This window comes from Cydia splendana, chromosome 25, assembly GCF_910591565.1.
Source record: "Cydia splendana chromosome 25, ilCydSple1.2, whole genome shotgun sequence".
Lineage (NCBI taxonomy): Eukaryota > Metazoa > Arthropoda > Insecta > Lepidoptera > Tortricidae > Cydia > Cydia splendana.
This window is the reverse complement of record NC_085984.1, coordinates 4,824,587-4,844,037: the sequence shown is the minus strand read 5'-3', so window position 1 is coordinate 4,844,037 and position 19,451 is coordinate 4,824,587. Positions and strand designations below refer to the sequence as shown.

The 19,451-nt window shown below is 39.6% G+C and overlaps 1 protein-coding gene across 1 annotated transcript; it reads right to left on the bottom strand.

Annotated features, from left to right (window-relative positions):
* Window positions 1–2,713: 2,713 nt before the first annotated feature.
* LOC134802594 (uncharacterized) lies at window positions 2,714–13,164 on the bottom strand. Its single transcript, XM_063775231.1, has 7 exons — window positions 13,065–13,164; window positions 12,482–12,602; window positions 12,280–12,355; window positions 12,090–12,212; window positions 6,324–6,389; window positions 4,397–4,636; window positions 2,714–3,031 (listed from the first exon to the last, which is right to left on the bottom strand). Exons 1-7 carry the CDS (start codon window positions 13,162–13,164, stop codon window positions 2,834–2,836), a joined length of 924 nt encoding a protein of 307 aa, XP_063631301.1. The 3' UTR covers window positions 2,714–2,833.
* Window positions 13,165–19,451: the final 6,287 nt, after the last annotated feature.

The window sequence follows — 19,451 nt, the reverse complement described above, 5'->3', positions numbered from 1 at the left end:
TGCGCCACCTGGCAGTCATATCTGTCGTAATAGACGCGTTTTGATAGAGAGTGAACTGCTGTAAGTGCCTAATACTAGTATTTATTCTGTGGCTCTAAGCTAAAACCCTATGCCGATATTTTGCTCGCCACTGTATCTTTTATAAAAGAACGTCGCAATATAATATAATAAGGATTTTCCTCCACATATCTACTTGTATGTATTCAAACATTCCGTCCACATTTTAATAATCCGATATTGCGGGTAGCGTGGTTATTCAATTTCTCTGCTTCATATTTTATCTTTATTTACCAGCGACCGCGTATATAAGGTGCTAGCTTTTGCCCGCGACTTCGTCTGCGTGGAATTAGTGACAGCAGCTAAAGTAGGTATAGCGCCTCGATAATGCTAATAGCAACATTCAATTCGCGCATTGCTTACTTAAATTATTAGGCAATTCATTAACTCTTTCAATTCCACCCCCTTTGCACTCTCTTCAGGGATGATTTCCGACATAAAAACTACCGACCTTCCCCGGGACTCAAACTATCTCTATACCAAGTTTCAACTAAATCAGTTCAGCGGCTTAAGCGTGAAGAGGTAACAGACAGACAGACACACTTTCGCCTTTATAATATTATAGTATGGATTGGAGTTCCATTCGAACCATGAAAATCTGTTCTTGTTAAGATGTTTATGTACGAGCGAGAAGATAGCGAGTAAAGTCAGATTATTTTTTTCAAATAAAACGCGCTCTTCATCATGGTGGTTTGGTATCACAAGTAAAATCTGAATATACCTCAATTTACAGGCGTATTCTAATTATAATAACAGGTTATGAATTAGATCTGGATTAGATTATGGGTTGGAAGGTCAGATGGCAGTCGCTTTCGTAAAAACTAGTGCCTACGCCAATTCTTGGGATTAGTTGCCAAACGGACCCCAGGCTCCCATGAGCCGTGGCAAAATGCCGGGACAACGCGAGGAAGACGAAAAAGATCTGGATTAGATATGGACGTTTTTAAAATCAGTATATATGCCTGTTAACTAAACTCGCACCATCCCGGCATCATCCTACTAACCCGGGGTTAACCGGTTAAACCTAGAGTTACCAAGGTTACCAGTACAGTTTGACACTGGGTTAACGGTTTAACCGGTTAACCCCGGGTTAGTAGGATGATGCAAGTGACGCTGAGTGAAATGAATTGATAGTCACTTTAACAACAGAATGACGCTACGTGTGCTACGCCGCTACGGCTGCGCTACGCCGTAGACAACCTTGTTGTCGTATAATTTGCGAGCTATAAAATTAAGCCGTGCTACGCCGTAGCCGTAATTGTATAGAGGTCGATTCGCAGTGTAAAATGTCTACAGAAATGATGTAAAACAATCTACGAATGCACTACGCATTAGTAGATTGTTAAACAAGGGATGAAAGGCACTCATTTCTGCCGAGGTAGTTTGACGCTCGAACGCAGTGAGAGCGCCAATAGTCCGAGGCTGAAATGATGCCTTTCACCCGAGTTAAACACTCTACTGTTCATTTCGCATACGAGGAAAGTAAAATGCATAGTGTTTTTTTAAAAACATGACTATAGTACATTGTAGGAGAGGATGGAAAACCGCTAAAAGATGGACGAGTCGTTTGAGGGCCGACACGTTAGTGGAGCTCAAGCTCCTGTGCTAAGCTAACTGATATTGCTTTCCGCTCATCTCGCTCGCACAAATTTTCTTAACACATTCAATACCACTAAGTGCTACGGGTTACGCTCGTAGCGCGTAGCCACGGTTTCGTCGTATGTAGCGCGTAGTCGCTACGAACAGTGTACCCGACAGTCGGGTTCTTGGTGTTGAATGTGTTAAAATAATAGGTATAAAATAAAATAAAAGCGAGACGCACAATGATAATGTCAATATGGCGCGAGGACACGGTATTTTAGAGGTACCTATGCATACATAATTTGTTTTAATTAGTGCCCCGAGGGCTGCTAATGGGAACTCATTAGTTTTAATTACGTTTAGAGTTCATTTATACCATTAAGGCTTAAGTAATGGTAACTTTGACTTTGGTTTTAATAGTAGGCAGTTTCTGACCGTTTCTGTACAGCAGAAGTTGCTAAGCGGGCGAGGTGTTCAAAATTACGTTGACGCGCTCTTATTCTCTTAACAATATAGTCGCGTCAAGATCATTTTGAACACCTCGCCCGCTTAGCATCGATTGCTGCTGACTTTACATACAATATTTTAGTTAAAAATATTTTTTTATTACAAGTGTTTTCACTTTTATTTAAAGTACCTTTTTTCTAACATATTCAGTAAATTTCATTAAAAATCAAGACACACTACGCTCAATAAGGCGCCGCGCTCATTCCGTTATCCCCTCTAAGTACTTAGCACGTGTACAATCCGTGCAAGTGCAATTGTCAGTCAGAAGTCAGAGTGCACATTATCTGTCTGTCTAACCCATCTGCGATAGAACCTTACTGTAAGACGCAACCGACACTTAACAATGGTGCTGCACTCATCCAGCCATCGCCGCCCGCCATCCCCGCTAAGTACTTGGCACGTGCACAATCCGTGCAAATGCAGTTGTCAGTCAGAGTGTATTTGTCTGTCTAACCTATCTACTCTTTTAGTAGGAGATATTGAAGAAATATCAACATAAATACCAAAAATTATTCGCAATGTCACACTTAAAATTGAGAAACATTTTCAATTTTTTGTCATTGTCACATTTGAGATTGAGAGATTGTCATTATTTTACTGCTCTGTCTTTACAATATTCGAGAATAATTCAGTAGAAAAAGAATACATCTTAGTCTTTTCATTTTCACATACTTATAGCCCGATAGCTTTACTGCAAAACGCAACCAACACTTAACAATGGCGCCGCGCTCATCCCGCCGTCTCCGTCCGCCATTCCCGCTAAGTACTTGGCACGTGCACAATCCGTGCAAGCGCAGTTGTCCGTGAGTGTGCAGAGCCCTCTGGCTGTTGCGATGGCCTCCCATTTGAACTGCTCGTTAAGGTTGCCGCTCCGGCTTAGGAGGTTCTGTTGACGATTGAGTTTGGTTTTTATTCGGAATAGATTATTCTAGGATGACTGGTTTTGTAAATTATTACTTTGTACTATCAAGTGTAAAAATATGGGTGCACAAATAATTATGTTCCATAGCTTTTATGTCAGGGAATTAAGAACTATGGGACATATTTTGGAGTAAGTTGTCTACACCCATATTTTTACACTCGTACGGCGTACACATGAGTAGAACCACAGAATAATTAATAGTACTATCGTACAGAAAGGAAACTTCCTACAAAAACGAAGTTTGACAGCGGTTCAGGGTCGAATCATGCTGTCTCTTTCTAATATATGGCACTATCCCTTTCGGCTATTTAGGGTTGTCAAAAATCAAGTGATTATCTTATCTATGGTCGTGCACGCAAAAGGAAGTCAAGTGGTGCCAACCCTAATAATTGCTCGGAGCAATGCTGAGCCGAGCGGAGCCGAGTGTGACCGAAGTCAGGAGTTTCGCACCCCTGGTAGAACTAACAATAACACTGTCAACTAACCATCGTCTACCATATGGTTTTTGCAATAAGGTTATACGAATTGGTAAAAATTAATACATTGGTACTTTAAAAGTTAGGCGAATGAAGGATGACTCACGCTAGACCGGGCTGTGCCCGGGCCGAGGCGTCCGCCATGTCATTTTCTATAACGGCTGATCGGTGATCACGTGGTACTTTAAATAGAAAACGAAGGGCTGGAAGCTCCGGCCCGGCCCACGCCCGGTCTGTGAATTATCCTTTACGGGAACAAGTAGGTACAAAGTTATTTTGATATCATCAGCATCACCTGCACCCACACATTCAATTATATGTTTGTTAGAGGATATTTTGAGAATTTCCATTTCTGCGGCATTATTAGGTCGAATGGTGGTCGAATGTGAGGAGAATCGGTTTGGAATTTAAGGAGTTAGGGAGATTAAAATGGGAACATGCATTTTTGCTGGTGTATCTCGAGTTCTCTGTTCTCTGTGACTAGTTAATCATTTATTCGTCGCAATCCATGATATTAAGTACAGATGTTTTAAGTTTAAATGAGTACAGCATGGACCCTAGAAGGGCGTGGCAACATGTTATACGTACATAGGGTACACACTTTTCTATGGCACATAAAAAATAGGATATAGGTAATACAAAAAACAACGGGTTGCACTCCGGGAGTGCCGGCAGAAGTGAAAACTCAATGACATTGTAACAGTTTTTCGATCAGGTCACGTGTCCGTCTTACGAATCTTATGGTCACGTGACCTATCGCGAGTTTAACATTTTTTCGCCATTACAAAAAGTGCACAGCGCCGCTAAAGAAGTTTTCACTTAAAAAATAAACAAATATTTAAAAAATCCTCACCTGCATTACTTCGACATCGCTCGCCCTCCACATATCCAAATCCCTCAGCTGCTGCACCTCCTTGGCACTCCTGAGATTCTTCTTCTTCTTCAGACAGTAGACCGACAGGTCTTCGCTCGGCGCTAAGGAGGTTTCGTCAAACTGTATGGAGTTGGCATCGCAGGAGGTCGCGTCGTCGTCTATGGGGAGGGTGTCGTCGTGATCGATGGATGATTGGTTGGTTAGGTGTTGATAGTTCATCTGTGGACATTGGCATAGCCTGAATTATCAGTACTGCTGCTTGACGGACCGAAAAGTCCAATGCTCAACAATTTTCATCTAATTTATAACCGGATTAACTGAAAATCTATTTTCAACTCCTTCTGCTTTTAATATTAGTTGTAAATTGTTGTTCAATACATTTCGTGAGTCGCGACATTAGAGAATTCTAGTAATATCAAGTAGCGGTAGTTATTGATAATTCCGCTACTCGATGCTAGATGTCGACTGCGAAAATACTAGTCGTTTTGGTAATACAACTGTATGGAGTGAGCGCTCTATTCTTACTATATTTCTCTATGACATTGAACAATTAATAGGTAAAATGTTACGTCTAGGCCACGAAACATTTATTTTAACTAGAGATTAGCTTGAAGTGAGCACGCACGGAGCGTGCGTTCCGTGGATCTCGGGGTATTACTGAGTAGAAAAATAAATATACGACGGTGTATCCCAGGGGTCTCCAAACTTTTTTACCTGAGGGCCATATTGCTCCTCAGAAATTTTCTCGCGGGCCACCGTCGGTTTTTGCGCCGGGGAGGGTGTTTGGTTGCTGCTGTTAGGAACAGTTCCACTCCCAACAGTGGGCCAGACAGGGGGCCGATTTTTTAATTTCGACCGCTCGATTTCGAGTATTTCGTTCAATAATATCTCCACTACTAGGCATTTAAATTCTACTAATAGTATTGAAATCGAGTGGTCAATACCACTAGACTCCAAATTTCGATCGCTCGTATTTCAAAAATTAGCATTTAGCCGATTTCCACCGATTTTCGAGTGACGAAATCGAGCGATCGAAATTCAAAAATCGGCCCCCAGGTCGGCGGAACGGAATGGAGCGCGACGCGGGCCGGAATTAGCCCCCGGGCCAGGGTTTGGAGACCCCTGGTGTTTGGAGGGTTTAGAGACCCCCAAACCGCTTTGCGATTGGAAGCAAATTAAATTGTAGGGCTATAATAGTATAAAAGGGAGATAAGTGGTGAATATGTGGTTGTTGAAAGTTTGTAACTTTACACGGCCAGAGCCGCGAGCGAGGGCTAGTTATAATGTAAATCACCGCGATATCTAATCTATCTAATACCTTTAAACGAGCAGTTCTTGTATATTTATATATTTCGGGGATCTCGGAAACGGCTCCAACGATTTCGATGAAAATTGCTATATAGGATTTTTCGGGGCCGAAAAATCGATCTAGTGGTCTTATCTCTGGGAAAACGGGAATTTTTGAGTTTTTAAGTTTTCCGTACAAAGCTCGCTCTCCCAGATATTAATATATAATTCGGGACTGTGTAGGTATCCTGCAAATACGAGGGAAAGCCAGCAGACTAGTTAAATAATTAATTTATTAATTTCTGGAGAATCTGTCCACCCAACTCACCAAGGGAATTGTTCTTAAGTAAGGCTAACGAGATAAATAATGTAAACGAATCTTCAGAGATCATTTATTATATAGATTATGCAGTATGTATCATTACAGTACATACGGTGCTACTCTACCGCCCTAGGGCTGGATTAAGGACAATACTGCCTATGTCAAAAATTTAAAGGGCCATATGTACTGTAAAACTTTGTACAATACACGTGCGAAAAGGTAATTCACAACACGTGTACATTTAAAACACTCGGTCGGTCGTGTTTCGCACTTGTATCGTAATGTACTATAACTTACCAGTGGATCCTCTATAACACTGCTATGGCTGATTCGTCTGGTAGGCGTAGCCTTTTCTGAACCGATCTGAAACAAAATTGGGAGTTCATACTGTTACAATCAGAATTGAGTTCACATTTTTGAAGTACGTACACGGGTAAGGTGTAGTGCATAATCTTTTAACATCGTATTTTCACGGAAACGCACGAACGTGTTATGCATATTGCATGTGTAACATGACAAAAACGATGCTTCCGAGAAAATATGATGGCAAAGGATTTATAGTCTTTGTACAAAAAGTGATCGCTGACTGAAGTAGCATGACAAATACGAACGTTTCCGAGAAAATACGATGGAAAACAATTATGCACTACATCTGTAGATCTGAGGTGCGGTGGTTTGGTATGAAGTAGGTATTAATTTGTTTTTCGTGACAGAGTCGAAGTTTTTGGCCGTTTGTTTACCGGATCGATAAAAAGTAATCATCCGCGTAAATATTTGAACCAAACGCTTGTATAACGAAGGTTCAGTTACAGTTGAGTTCACAACAGGGATGTTGCGGATGCAGATTTTTTGACATCCGCGGAAGCGGATGCGGACATGCGGATGTCAAGATTAGGTACTTAGAAAACGTCAAATATCACATTTTTAGTATTTTTTTATTAAAAAAAACGAAACGCTTAGTATTTAAGCAAGAATATAAGGTGCGTTATATTTAATAAACAGTAATTTGGCCGACTTTTCTGGATTTAGGCGATTTCGTTATAGGTAATGACGAAATTACGTAGCACTTACGCCGCCGCTAAGACGTTCCTGTACCGACTTGTTCGACATCCGCATCCGCATAAGCTCCGCATCGATTTTATGCGGATGCGGATGCAGATGCGGATGTTAAAAATAATGCGGATGTTCCGCGGTTGCGGATGCGGATGCGGATGTTCGCAACATCCCTGGTTCACAAACATCTTTACTAGCCAACGTTTCAAAAATATATATACACACCTCTAAGACACTGACAATAAGGTCGTGTAAATATATTTTTATGACGTTGGCTTGTAAAGACAATTTTGAACTCGAAAGTACAGTCAGCTAAAGAGGCAGCAATACTATATTTTTTCCACTCTATGGTGACAATTTGACTTTATTTATTAATACTGCTTTGCTGCTGCGGACAACTTTGAAAAGCGCATTATGGTTGGCATGGTGGATGGAAGACGGGGTAGTGGACATCCACCAACCCGCCGGGTGGACACCGTAAAAAAGGCCTGCCAGGGATCTACACAGGCGCCTATTATTAGGAAAGCGGAAAATCGTGCAGAATGGAGAGCCTTGGTGCACAAAATAACGACCTCATGTGGTCGCGACCCTCAGTCATGAGGAATCGAGGAAGAAGAAGAAGAGATTAATACTGCCCGCCCGCACGGGTTAACAAATTATGAAATTATACACCTAAACCTTCCTCGAGAATCACTCTATTGATAGGTGAAAACTGGGCGCCGATTTTTGAATTTTGAACGCTCGATTTCCTCACTCAAAAATCGGTGGAAAACGGCGAAATGCTAATTTTTGAAATACGAGCGATAGAAATTGGGAATCGAGTGGTATTGACCATTTGTTTTCAATTCTATTTAGTAGAATTTAAATGCCTAGTAGTGGAGATATTAATTGATATTATTGAACGAAATACACGAAATCGAGCGGTCGAAATTCAAAATCGGCTCCACTGCCCGCCCGCACGGGTTAACAAATTATGAAATTATACACCTAAACCTTCCTCGAGAATCACTCTATTGATAGGTTCCGTAGTTTTTGAGTTTATCGCAAACATACAATCATACAAACAGACAGACGCAGCGAGGGACTTTGTTTTATAAGGTGTAGCGATTATTTATTTGTGAGCCCATTGTGTCCCACTGCTGGGCAAAGGCCTTTCTCTCTTCTAAGCATTACTGTGTGTAAGTAGGTAGGTATTCCAAGTTCAATTCACGGCATCATGTTTCACGTCGTAGGTCTTCGCGGATTCGAACAATTATTTTTGTGAATCATTCCCACACGTAGGAACAAGGTCTTTGATATATTAATGATGACAATGATAACTTTGACAATTACGTGAGTGACGGATTGATTTACTATGGTCCGATAACTTTTATTATGCGATGACTTTACATTCAGCCAACGAGAAAGGTCAAACTAAGGTCATAAGGATATTTGTTGAAATATCTTCAATCCTCAATTATTATATCGCAGCAAATGTCGGAAACTGTTTGAAAACCTCATATCTCGAAATGGTTTTCGAAATAGAACATTTAAAAAAAAATGAACAATCCTAATACCCCGTCACCCTGTATTATCTTACGTCACTCTCAATTTACATACTGATAGAAAGTGACGTCAACGATGACATACAATTAAAACGCGACAATCTTTCGCACAAAAACGTTGTAAAGGCGTATCCAGATGGGGACAATTTTTCGCCAGTCTGATTAAATTGTCTGATCAACCAATTTGTGACGCTAGTATTCGCGTTTGGGGGCATTTTTTTAATTTGGAACGCTCAAATATCACCATAAATTTAAAATTGGTGAAAGTGGCCAAATTGGCGTTTACGTCCACACCACCTGATTTGATCCGACAATTTAATCAGATTGGCGAAAAATTCTTCTCGTCTGGACAGGCCTTAAGACTTGTAAGTATCATTGGTATCATGTGATGTGAGTAATAATTGGTATTTTATGACACAAGTCACCCGATAACCAATAAAAATGCTTTCAACTTTATATCGTTGTACTGCGAAGCGTTCATTCCTTTAAGTACCTATTGAAGCGTGTATCGGAGTATACAGGACGGAATAAGCGATGTGAATTAAATGTAACGAGTAACATAAAACCCCTTTAGTACACCCCTTTAGTAGTAGTAGATGGTAGTAGTATTGTTATGCACTTCGAATTTCGAATGCTCATTAACACATTCACTGCCCCCGACGCACATGTGCGTCCACCGTCATACAAGTTTGTTCCTAGACCACGCTCCCTGACAGTGAATGCGTTAAGTTCGTCTTTATGCGTGGGTTTCATATAGTTACTTTATTGTTTTTATGGGCTAGAGTTTAGTAGTACGAAAAGTCCGTTTATTCCATCAGGTATCTGAGTTCTGGCAGGCGTGGCTCACTCCGCGATTTCGTCGCGTTGCTACAAGTACATGCGACCCACATCAATTTTGGTGTCTAACAGTGGGCCTGGGGGCCGATTTTTGAATTTAGAGTGCTCGATTTCGTAGTTACCCTTTAATATATCTCCACTACGAAGCATTTAAATTTTAAATTCTACTAATATAATTGAAAACGAGTGGTAAATACCACTAGATTCCCAATTGCTCGTATCTCATAATTATCAAATCGCCGTTTTCCACAGACTATCGAGTGACGATATCGAGCGCTCGAAATTAATAAATCAGGCCCCAGCTTATATTATAACTTTTTAATCGATTTTTAATTGTGTTCGCTTTTTCAGCTGACTAAATTACCCTGTATAACAAGCCACCAACGAAGTTCCACGGGTGTTATTCGATGCCGCGAAGTTTCTAGAAGCTTTTAAAGTAATTGGGCCGAACGTTTTGGTGTAAATACGTTATTACCAATACGTTTAGAAAGTTATTTCATAAATAATCCACTGTGTTAGTGGGGAAGGGAACTTTTGAAATTAGGGGAGTCCTGGAGACTTGCCCAGGAGACTGGAACCATTCGATAAATACGGAACCCTACAAAATGCCTAAATTTTTGAAGAGAAAACTTCTTTAGCGGCGCTGTGCACTTTTTGTGATGGAGAAAACGTCACGTGTCATTGAGTTTTTCTTTATTGATTTAAATTCCATCTAGTGAGTTCCCTCTAACTGGTATAATATAACTCGAGTACTAACAGTGATGTGCTTAGGGGTTTCAAGTAATGCGACGAAATAGCGCCAGATGGCGTTAACCTCAATTATACATAGTGAAAACTTCTTTAGCGGCGCTGTGCAATGTCATTGAGTTTTCACTTCTGCCGGCACTCCCGGAGTGCAACCCGTTGTTTTTTTGCATATGCATGCAAAAAATATGTGTCATGACAGAATAGGCATCGTTGGGTGATATTGGAATGATGATAAAATAAATATTTTGTTGATAGCACTCTTTTCAATAAAATGTTATTGAATAAATAATCTTCTCAACTGAACAATTATGCAGACGATCTCGGCGTAACATTTCCTTTTTATAACTAATCAATCACTTTTTGTTTATAGTTGAATTATCGAGAAGATGGAATTGCATTTGTAGTGGTTGTATGCTGATAGTACAAGAAAATAGAAAATTCAAATATAGAATGCCTGTAAACAAACAATACTACTACATATGCAATTCCACGCTCTCGATGATTCAACTATACTAAATCATTGTACTTTTTTGTCAAAAAAGCCCTAGTGTAAATTTCATTAGATATCGTGACGCGACGTAAGTACCTACTCGTTTGCGTTAAGTCTCTTTTTGTATAGGATTTTGAACAGCGCGCCAAGCGGGACGTTTTGTAAACTTAAAATCCCATACAAAATGACAACTCAAACGCATACGTCACGTCACGCTATGAATGAAATTAACACAGGGTTACAATATATCTTATGTGCCATCACCAAAACTTTCACTTAAAACTTTACAAACTCAGTACCATCAGTTTGTCACTGACATAAACGCCGTCGAGAACGTAATTTACTTTCTATACATCCCGTTTGCTACTAATATGCGAGTGCGAGCGAGATGTATAGCAAGTAAATTACGTTCTCGACGGCGTTTATGTCAGTGACAAACTGATGGTAACCGTACAGTTTTAACGGAACCCACATAAATAATAAACAACCTGATGAACTGGATATTGGAAACGGGAACTTCCAACATCGTTCGCAGCAAATTTATTGGAAAAGAAAAAGGAAAGTCGAGGGATTTATTATAAAACTTGGCTTTTAAAAGGAAAAGGAATCGAAATGTTATTTAAGTGATTTCCTTGTAGCTTTAAAAGAAATAGCTTGTAGCTCTTATTTTACATTGTTAGTGTCCGATAGAGAGTAGAGAGAGTGGATGCCGGTAGAGGGACGTGGACGCGGCAGGCTCAAACGGAGATGGCGGGATGACCTGCACAGCTTCCTGAATAACTGGCCGGAGGAAACAAAAATCGGGAGTCATGGAAATTAAGGGGAGAGGCCTTTGCCCAGCAGTGGGACATTCAAATAAGCTAGGAAAAAAGTGTTCGATAGTCCGACAGAAACCGGATTTTTGTGCCGAAACCGAAGGTTCGGGTTTGCTCTTGTTTCGGCCGAAATCGAACCTTCGGCCGAAACATGATTTTTATGCCGAGACCTGCCGAAACCAAAACCAAAAGTTTGGCCGGACACTACCGCAAATACAGTTTCTGCTCGGCCGAAAGGTTCGGCAAATGTCTTAGTCGAAACCGAACCTTGATTTCAAATCGAAACATTTTTTTATGCCGAAACTAGTGTTTGTATAAAGTAATAACTCTTGCGACTATCGTGTGATTGTTTTTAGGGTGCTATGCGATTGTCGTGCGAAATTTGTGTATTACAATAAACTAACACCTTCATTGTCGCTATTGAGCTGAAATACCGATATGTCTGGCGAGTAGAAATCGGCATCTGCACTCTGTCCTTTACTCGATCGTTTATCTAGTGGCGCCTGCCGGCTATTGTGCGACTGTCGTGTGATTGACGTGCGATTAACGTGCGGTTATAAAACTACAATAAACTCACATCTTCATCGTCGCTATCGAGCTGCAATACCGATATGTCTGGCGAGTAGAAATCTGCATCTGCACTCTGTCCACTACTCGTTAATTTAGTGTTGTCTGCGACCATCGTGCGACCGTCTAGCGACTATCGTGCGACTATCGTGCGCCTGACGTGCGATTAACGTGCGGTTATAAAACTACAATAAACTTACGTCTTCATCGTCGCTGTCGAGCTGCAATACCGATATGTCTGGCGAGTAGAAATCTGCATCTGCACTCTGTCCTTTACTCGTCGATGTAGTGGTGTTTGTTTGTAACTATCATGTGGCTGTCTTGCGACTATCGTGCGATTATCGAGTGACTATCGTGCGACTGTCGTGCGACTGTCTTGCGATTAACGTGCGGTTATAAAACTACAATAAACTTACGTCTTCATCGTCGCTGTCGAGCTGCAATACCGATATGTCTGGCGAGTAGAAATCTGCATCTGCACTCTGTCCTTTACTCGTCGATGGGATCGGGGAGCCGGGGGTCGCTGTTGAAAAACGAATACGATTACAAGAAGGAAAAAATATTAAAATGGGGCCGTTCCATTCCTATACTTGTAAAGAACGCCCTTTTGCCCCATTTTGAATGTAGTTGGGGTATATAAGGTAAACTTACTAGTGCTCGACATGCTAATTCCCAATAGATGACACCCTGCTGTCACCTCTATTGACAATGACTTAAGTTTAAAGATGACATGTACTGGGATTGTGACGAGCACTAGTACGTTTACCTTACAAGCACAGTAAAGATATAGTGCATAATTATTATCCATCGTATTTTCACGGAAACGTTTTAACGTGTCTTGCTATTTCAGTCAGTCTCGGTACAAAAAGTAGGTACTGAGGTTCGCTCGCGGCACAATAGGTACACAATGCAGTAATTTTCGAGGCAGACTTCTATAGGTAGTCGATAGAACTATTCTAGTCTTATTCTAGTTCGTTGTGTATACCTAGTTCAGAGCTGGTGCTGTGCAGTAGATTCTCAGTGGAAGGCTGCTCCTGTTGATCCCGACTCCTCGTTTTAAACAGCCCGAATTTAACTGGCGCCATCACCTAGCAATCATAGACACATTTTGTACAATCGCCATTACAGGATCATTGCGTCAGTTCACCGTCCAGTGCCTGTTTCCGTCCACTTGGCGTAGTTGCCACAAAGTATTCTTGAATATATGGGGCATTATCTATGAAAAGGGACCTTATTGTCGATGGCGCTTACGCCGCACAGCGTCGCGCGGCATCCAGTCCCTCACAAAGGTCATTATAAAAATTATATAAAACAAAAATTTAGTTTGTAAAATTATTCTTTGTGAGGTGAAATAAAAACATTTTATTTTTTATGTTTATTTATTTATATATTCAAATTATACGCAATTTTGTAGCAAGTACGCCAAGTGGACGGAAACAGGCAATGGACGCGCGGTGAACTGACGCAATTACCCTAGCAGAGCGGAATACGTGTAAACAGAATCAAAGCCCCTATTATAAACGTTAACGTGCATGTTCAGATATTTTTGAGCGCTTCGCCGCTCCGTTGTATCGGTTCTTATGCACATGAAGGGTCCTTGTGCTACATGTGCATAAGGAACCCTTTCCTAAGGAAAGCCACATATTATATGTGGACGATCCTAATTTAACAATTTGTTATTTGGGTTTGAACTGGTTTTGATATGACCTTCACAATTACCTTGGTGAAGCAATTTTTAGGGTTCCGTACCCAAAGGGTAAAACGGGATCCTATTACTAAGACTCCGCTGTCCGTCCGTCTGTGCCACCAGGCTGCATCTCATGAACCGTGATAGCTAGACAGTTGAAATTTTCACAGATGATGTATTTCTGTTGCCGCTATAACAACAAATACTAAAAAGTACGGAACCCTCGGTGGGCGAGTCCGACTCGCACTTGACCGGTTTTTTATATCATTCGTTGGCGTCGTTGGCACGAAGTGATATATTTAAAAAAAAGTTGTAAGTACTTATTCTTGAGGTGATTACTTAATTTGTTTTCTTGTAATTACGGACAAATTAAATTATTTATATTATAAACAATAGTTCTTTCGATTATCCTAGCCGTTAAATTAAAAAAATCAGCATACTGTTCTAATTATAGCTAATTAACTGTATTTTGTATCATATTTTAATTATAATTTATTTAATTAGTACGTTCTTTGCTTCAAAATATTATCTTGTGACACGTGACCCCTAATAAAACAATTGTTTTAATTACCTACTGTAATTTTCTAAAACATAAACGTAAATAAAAAAATAAACGTTTTATTTAGTTCTTCGTAATAATATAATAATATCTTGCATTTAGGTACATCATTTACATATACGTACCTAATCATTTTTTTATTACCTATAATGCATTAACATACACTTACTAATATTAAAAAAAAAACATATTATTAAACTGCATTTTTAAAACTAAATACTCACTTACAAAAGATCTATTAAAAAAACACAATATCACTGACACTACACTTTATTTATTTTTTCATCACACTTGCTCGGAAAAGATGTATTTACACGTAGGGCTTGCGGGCGGGAAATTGAATTTTTCGCCCTAGGGCGGAAAAAATCTTTTCCGAGCAAGTGTGATGAAAAACACTTATTTACACGTAGGGCTTGCGGGCGGGAAATTGAAATTTTCGCCCTAGGGCGGAAAAGTGTTTTATACAGAAGTTTGTTTTTATTAATTCTCCTTTTTTTCCTTACAAGTGTGATGAAAAACATTGTGTGTGCCACGGGCGGTAAAGAAATTCCGAACTCGTGAACATTTTAAGCCCTCGCTTCGCGTCGGGCTTAAAATTGACACTCGTTCGTAATTTCTTATTTCCCGCCCTTAATACACAATGTACTATTTCTACACCACACACTAATACACATCAAAAAGGTTAAAAATACGGGTATACGTCAAAATTCTAGAAAGTTCAGTTGAAAAATATACCACGAATAGATAAACTGGAGTAAAAAATAGTGGTTTTATGTGAAAAAGGGTAAAATTGAATATTTTTTTGGTAAAAATATGCGAGCTCCGTCGCCGTACGAAAAATACTGCGAGGTTCTACTGAGGTTGTTTATGGGGGGACACAGTACTTAGTATTTTGGATCAGGTATTTAGTAAAGAGTATTTTTCATTGATATTTTTCACAGTATGCTTCTGAAAACTGGAGCTGACAAAGAAAATCGATCCGTTGTCAATAAAAAATAAAGAAAAAAAAATAACTAAAAATCCTACGAACTAAGAAATTAACTATAAATATTAAAACTACATTAACTAATCGCACAACCCACCCCGCATCGCTCCCTATTTTTTTAAAGAAATAAGTTCTTGCAATGTTTTCTTTACTTAATTTGTTTCCTCGGAAAATAAAAGTTCATGTAGGTACTATTATTAGGTAGTATAGTAGCTTAGGTAGCTACATAAATTTTAAAATCGTGTGTACATGAAACTACATGTTTATAACTTTTAACGTAAGTATACCTTAATATTTAGTTATGTAGTTCTTTACTACTTAAGCAAAGACACACACAAGGAACTGTACAACCTATGGTAGATTGTACAGTTTCTTGTGTGTGTCTTGGGTGTATATATACAGTGTGTAAATAAAATTTAAATATTTTATAATTACCTATAGAGTCTGGCTAGCCAAAAATTGTTGTCAGATATTTCGTTGTTGTATCACCAATTGTCTATGATTTAAAAAAAAGCTAAAAGTCAGTTGTCAATTTATGTCATTCATTCAAATTGTTTGCGGTTTATAAGGGGTTTATTTTAAATAATATTAATAATTTCTATACTGAAAGAGGTTCGCAAACCATTATTTAAGCTCGTAAATAATTACGACAATGTGCGAAGTCGACGTGTAGCGTTGTATAACGAAAAACTGCAATGTTTACAACTGCTAAACAAATGTAAACAAATTAGGAGGTTGGTGCTCTATAAATATTTTGGTACTTAGCATTTAGCATTTGGCATAGTAGTAGTAGTAGTTAGTTTGGTATTTTTTTTGGTGATGGATTAATATTACGGTATTATCGAGGTAGGTCTTATTTACACTACATTTCATTTTTCGCCTTGTTACAATGGTATATGGTGAGAATGTGTTATCATATGTGTTTATCGTCGAGTCGACCCTACCCTACCAGTCGACGACGTCGACTGTACTTTACATAGTGGTAGAAATTATGTGAGCTGACTTTGAGTGCACGTCAACGTATATTTAACTTATATCATTATGTACCTTACGTGTGCACAGGAAATCAAAAATATTTTCTAGTATCAAAACTATAATTCCTACTACACGAAGTGTAACCAGCCCAAGATTTTTTGAATTTCCCGCCAAACTATTGGGTTATATTTCAGTAGCCAGACTGTATGTTACTGTAGGTATTATTATATGCATTTATTCTTTATTTGTTTTATTGCGGTCCGGTTTTTTTTCTATCAAGCTTAAAATTTTATTATTTTTTTTTGTTTTAATTCACTGTTATTTTAACTAAGTATAAATACTCGCACCAATGTATGTCCCATAAAACACCTTCCGACTTTATGGCTGCGCGCGCATCGTGTTTATAATCCACTTTGCAGCGCCACAACGTATTTAGGGAGACGGGAAAATTTGGAACTAAGCTTTTCACATGACTCTTAATTCTTTCATTTTAAGGTCTATAATTGTCAAAACAACTCGATTCGTGAAGTGCAATAATATACGCCACTGTCAACTGCAAATGTAAGTTTGTTTTGCTATAGATTCGATGAAATCGAACTCTAGACTTGGCTGTATTCAATATTAGGATTTATTTCTAAGATATTAGCGTACTGTTTTAAGGGTTATACTTGGGACACTATTTGATTAGTATTTATCGAAGTCACACAAGGTCATAAGTCATTTTGAATTTCGTATGGGAATACTTCCATACTATCAATATTATTTAGTCGTATGGCACAAGTACATAATATAGGCAATAAATTAACAATTAAAATTACAACAAAACAATTATTAAGTCAGATGTCAACATTCAGTGTGTTCAGCCATGCGGCTGCATGGGTTGTGAGATGAAGGAGGTCTTCCGGTGGTCCAGAGTATGAATGCAGAGGGCAGCGCTGGATAATGTGTTCCATGGTTTGGGCCTCTTCACCACATTCACACAAGGCTGAGTCCTTCCATCCCCACCTGTGCAAGAGGTAGTTGCATCGGCCATGTCCCGTTCTAAGTCTATTCAAGCGACACCATTGCTGTCTAGGTAGATCAAAACCGGCAAGTCGATGTGCTGGGTTAACAACTTTCGAGTCTACATTTGCGGCGCACCATTCATTTTCCCAGGCTTCAATACAAAACATACATACTATCAAAATAAAAGTAAACAAATAAACAAATAATTTGTATATTTTCGGGTAGTTATAACATTTATTGATTAACCTACCAAATACAAAACCACCTAGATCTGTCACTGAACGACCTGACTTTAACCTACATTATTTGATCATGTAATGTTTTCATCTACCCTCAACTAGCTTAAGAAGCCATTTGAGGGTAGATAAAGATACAGACTATAACAACAGCTTTGCAAATTTCCAGTATTACTCATTGGCGCCATAAATACTGTGGAGTATTAAAGGGGTTATCCAAATGACCCCACGCCAAATTAGATAAGAAGCTTGTTATTGGGTAACAGACTAACGATGTGACGGGATTCCCCAGAGCGTAATAACCAAGTAATAACCCATTTTTTGAGGAAACAGACAACTGTATTTTTTAATGAGAAGGAAAACTGAAATTTTATCACGCCAGCGGGCTCAGCATGGTTCCATTTTTATCGACTATCACTATGCGCGTCCCTTTCGCACTTACATACTTGTTAGAACGTGACAGGCATGGTGAGAAGGGATAAAAACGCGACCGTGCTAAGCCGCCAGGTGGCGCCTCCATAATCGTTTGCTGTCACTGTTAAAACACGTACATTCTTTCAAATAAATTGTAAACATTCTCCTTTTTCTCCAAAATACTTCAATATTGTGCGACAAATTGTGGAAATATAGGATCTCCCTTTTTTCCCCAAGTACCCGATATGCATCGTCTTCAAGCACCAATTGGTGACGCGGAATTACTTGCATACCTTAAACTCGTGATTATACTCCAGGAAATGATGGATCATGTCTTGAAGAGGAACCTACCTATTCATAAAGATCAAATGAACTCCTCAACAAAACTTTAGACATTAGGTACCTATTGAATTTGATATGTCTTAAACATTATCTTTTTCTTGTCAACGTGACCTCTGCCCCTACCCTCTTATCTCTCGCTTGTACAGTGTACAAGTATTAATCTGAATATAAACGCCGCACACGCCATATTGTGAACATTCGAGTCGACAATTTGAGTCTGAACCATCGCGTCGTTCAAGAAATTATGGACGTCTTCAGATCCTTTGGCGTCGTCATACTTATACTGGCTCCGGCAGTCATCGGGACTCCTATTTCTTACTCTGCATCGATCGATCAACGTGTGGCTCGTGAGTTTAACAACACCACTGCTTTCACAAGAATAATACCTTCTAAAGACATAACCATCCGTGATGCTATCTACATCACACCTGAACTCATGTTTGTTGGCAAATCGAACGGCGATATTTTAAGATGTCTGTACAAGGACCCCAGTGTGTGCGAGATGTTCTACTCCTATAGCAGCTCTACATCTGTCACTGCAATAGTTATTGATGGAGAGTATCTTTATGCGTCGTTGGTTAATGGGGTAATGCTGAGATGCGGCTTATATGAGAAAAACTCTTGCACGACTTTCAATAACCACAACCAGATGAATGCCTTGGTCATATCGGGAGGATATATCCACGCGGGTATGCAAGATGGACGAATGCTGAGGTGCGAGCTTCATCAACCGAACACTTGCAGGAGTTTCAATAATTTCAACACTGCTGTTACAGCTTTAGCAGCCACGGACAACTACATCTACGCCGCGTTGGTTAATAAGGAGATCAGGCGCTGTTCAGTTAGTTCAGAAAACAGCTGTCGCTTGTTTGAAAGTGGCTCAGCTTTCGGCAGCGAACTCCGAGGACTGACAGTGACAGCTAGAAAAGATTCCGTTATTGGTGTTACGAAAGGTGGTACGTCGTGGAACTGTACTCATGGCCATCCTTGTAAGGCAATTTCAGTGCCTGGCTCCGATTACACGAATACGGCTGTTTTTGATGGATACCTTTACGGGGTACAGTCTACAAACATATGGAAATGCGAATGGGGTACGTTTAATTGTTCTATGTTCGATACTCACCCAGGAGCCGTAAGCATTGCTTTTGCCTACAGAACTTATAAAATGC

What these genes read in the sequence shown, in the direction of transcription:
- LOC134802594 (XM_063775231.1), bottom strand. Translation starts at nt 13,164, where the DNA reads ATGGCGCCAGTTAAATTCGGGCTGTTTAAAACGAGGAGTCGGGATCAA. An exon ending in CAGCACCAGCTCTGAACTAG is followed by an intron (nt 12,603 to 13,064) that starts GTATACACAACG and finishes GTTTTTCAACAG; the next exon opens with CGACCCCCGGCTCCCCGATC. An exon ending in GAAGACGTAAGTTTATTGTA is followed by an intron (nt 12,356 to 12,481) that starts GTTTTATAACCG and finishes TACATCGACGAG; the next exon opens with TAAAGGACAGAGTGCAGATG.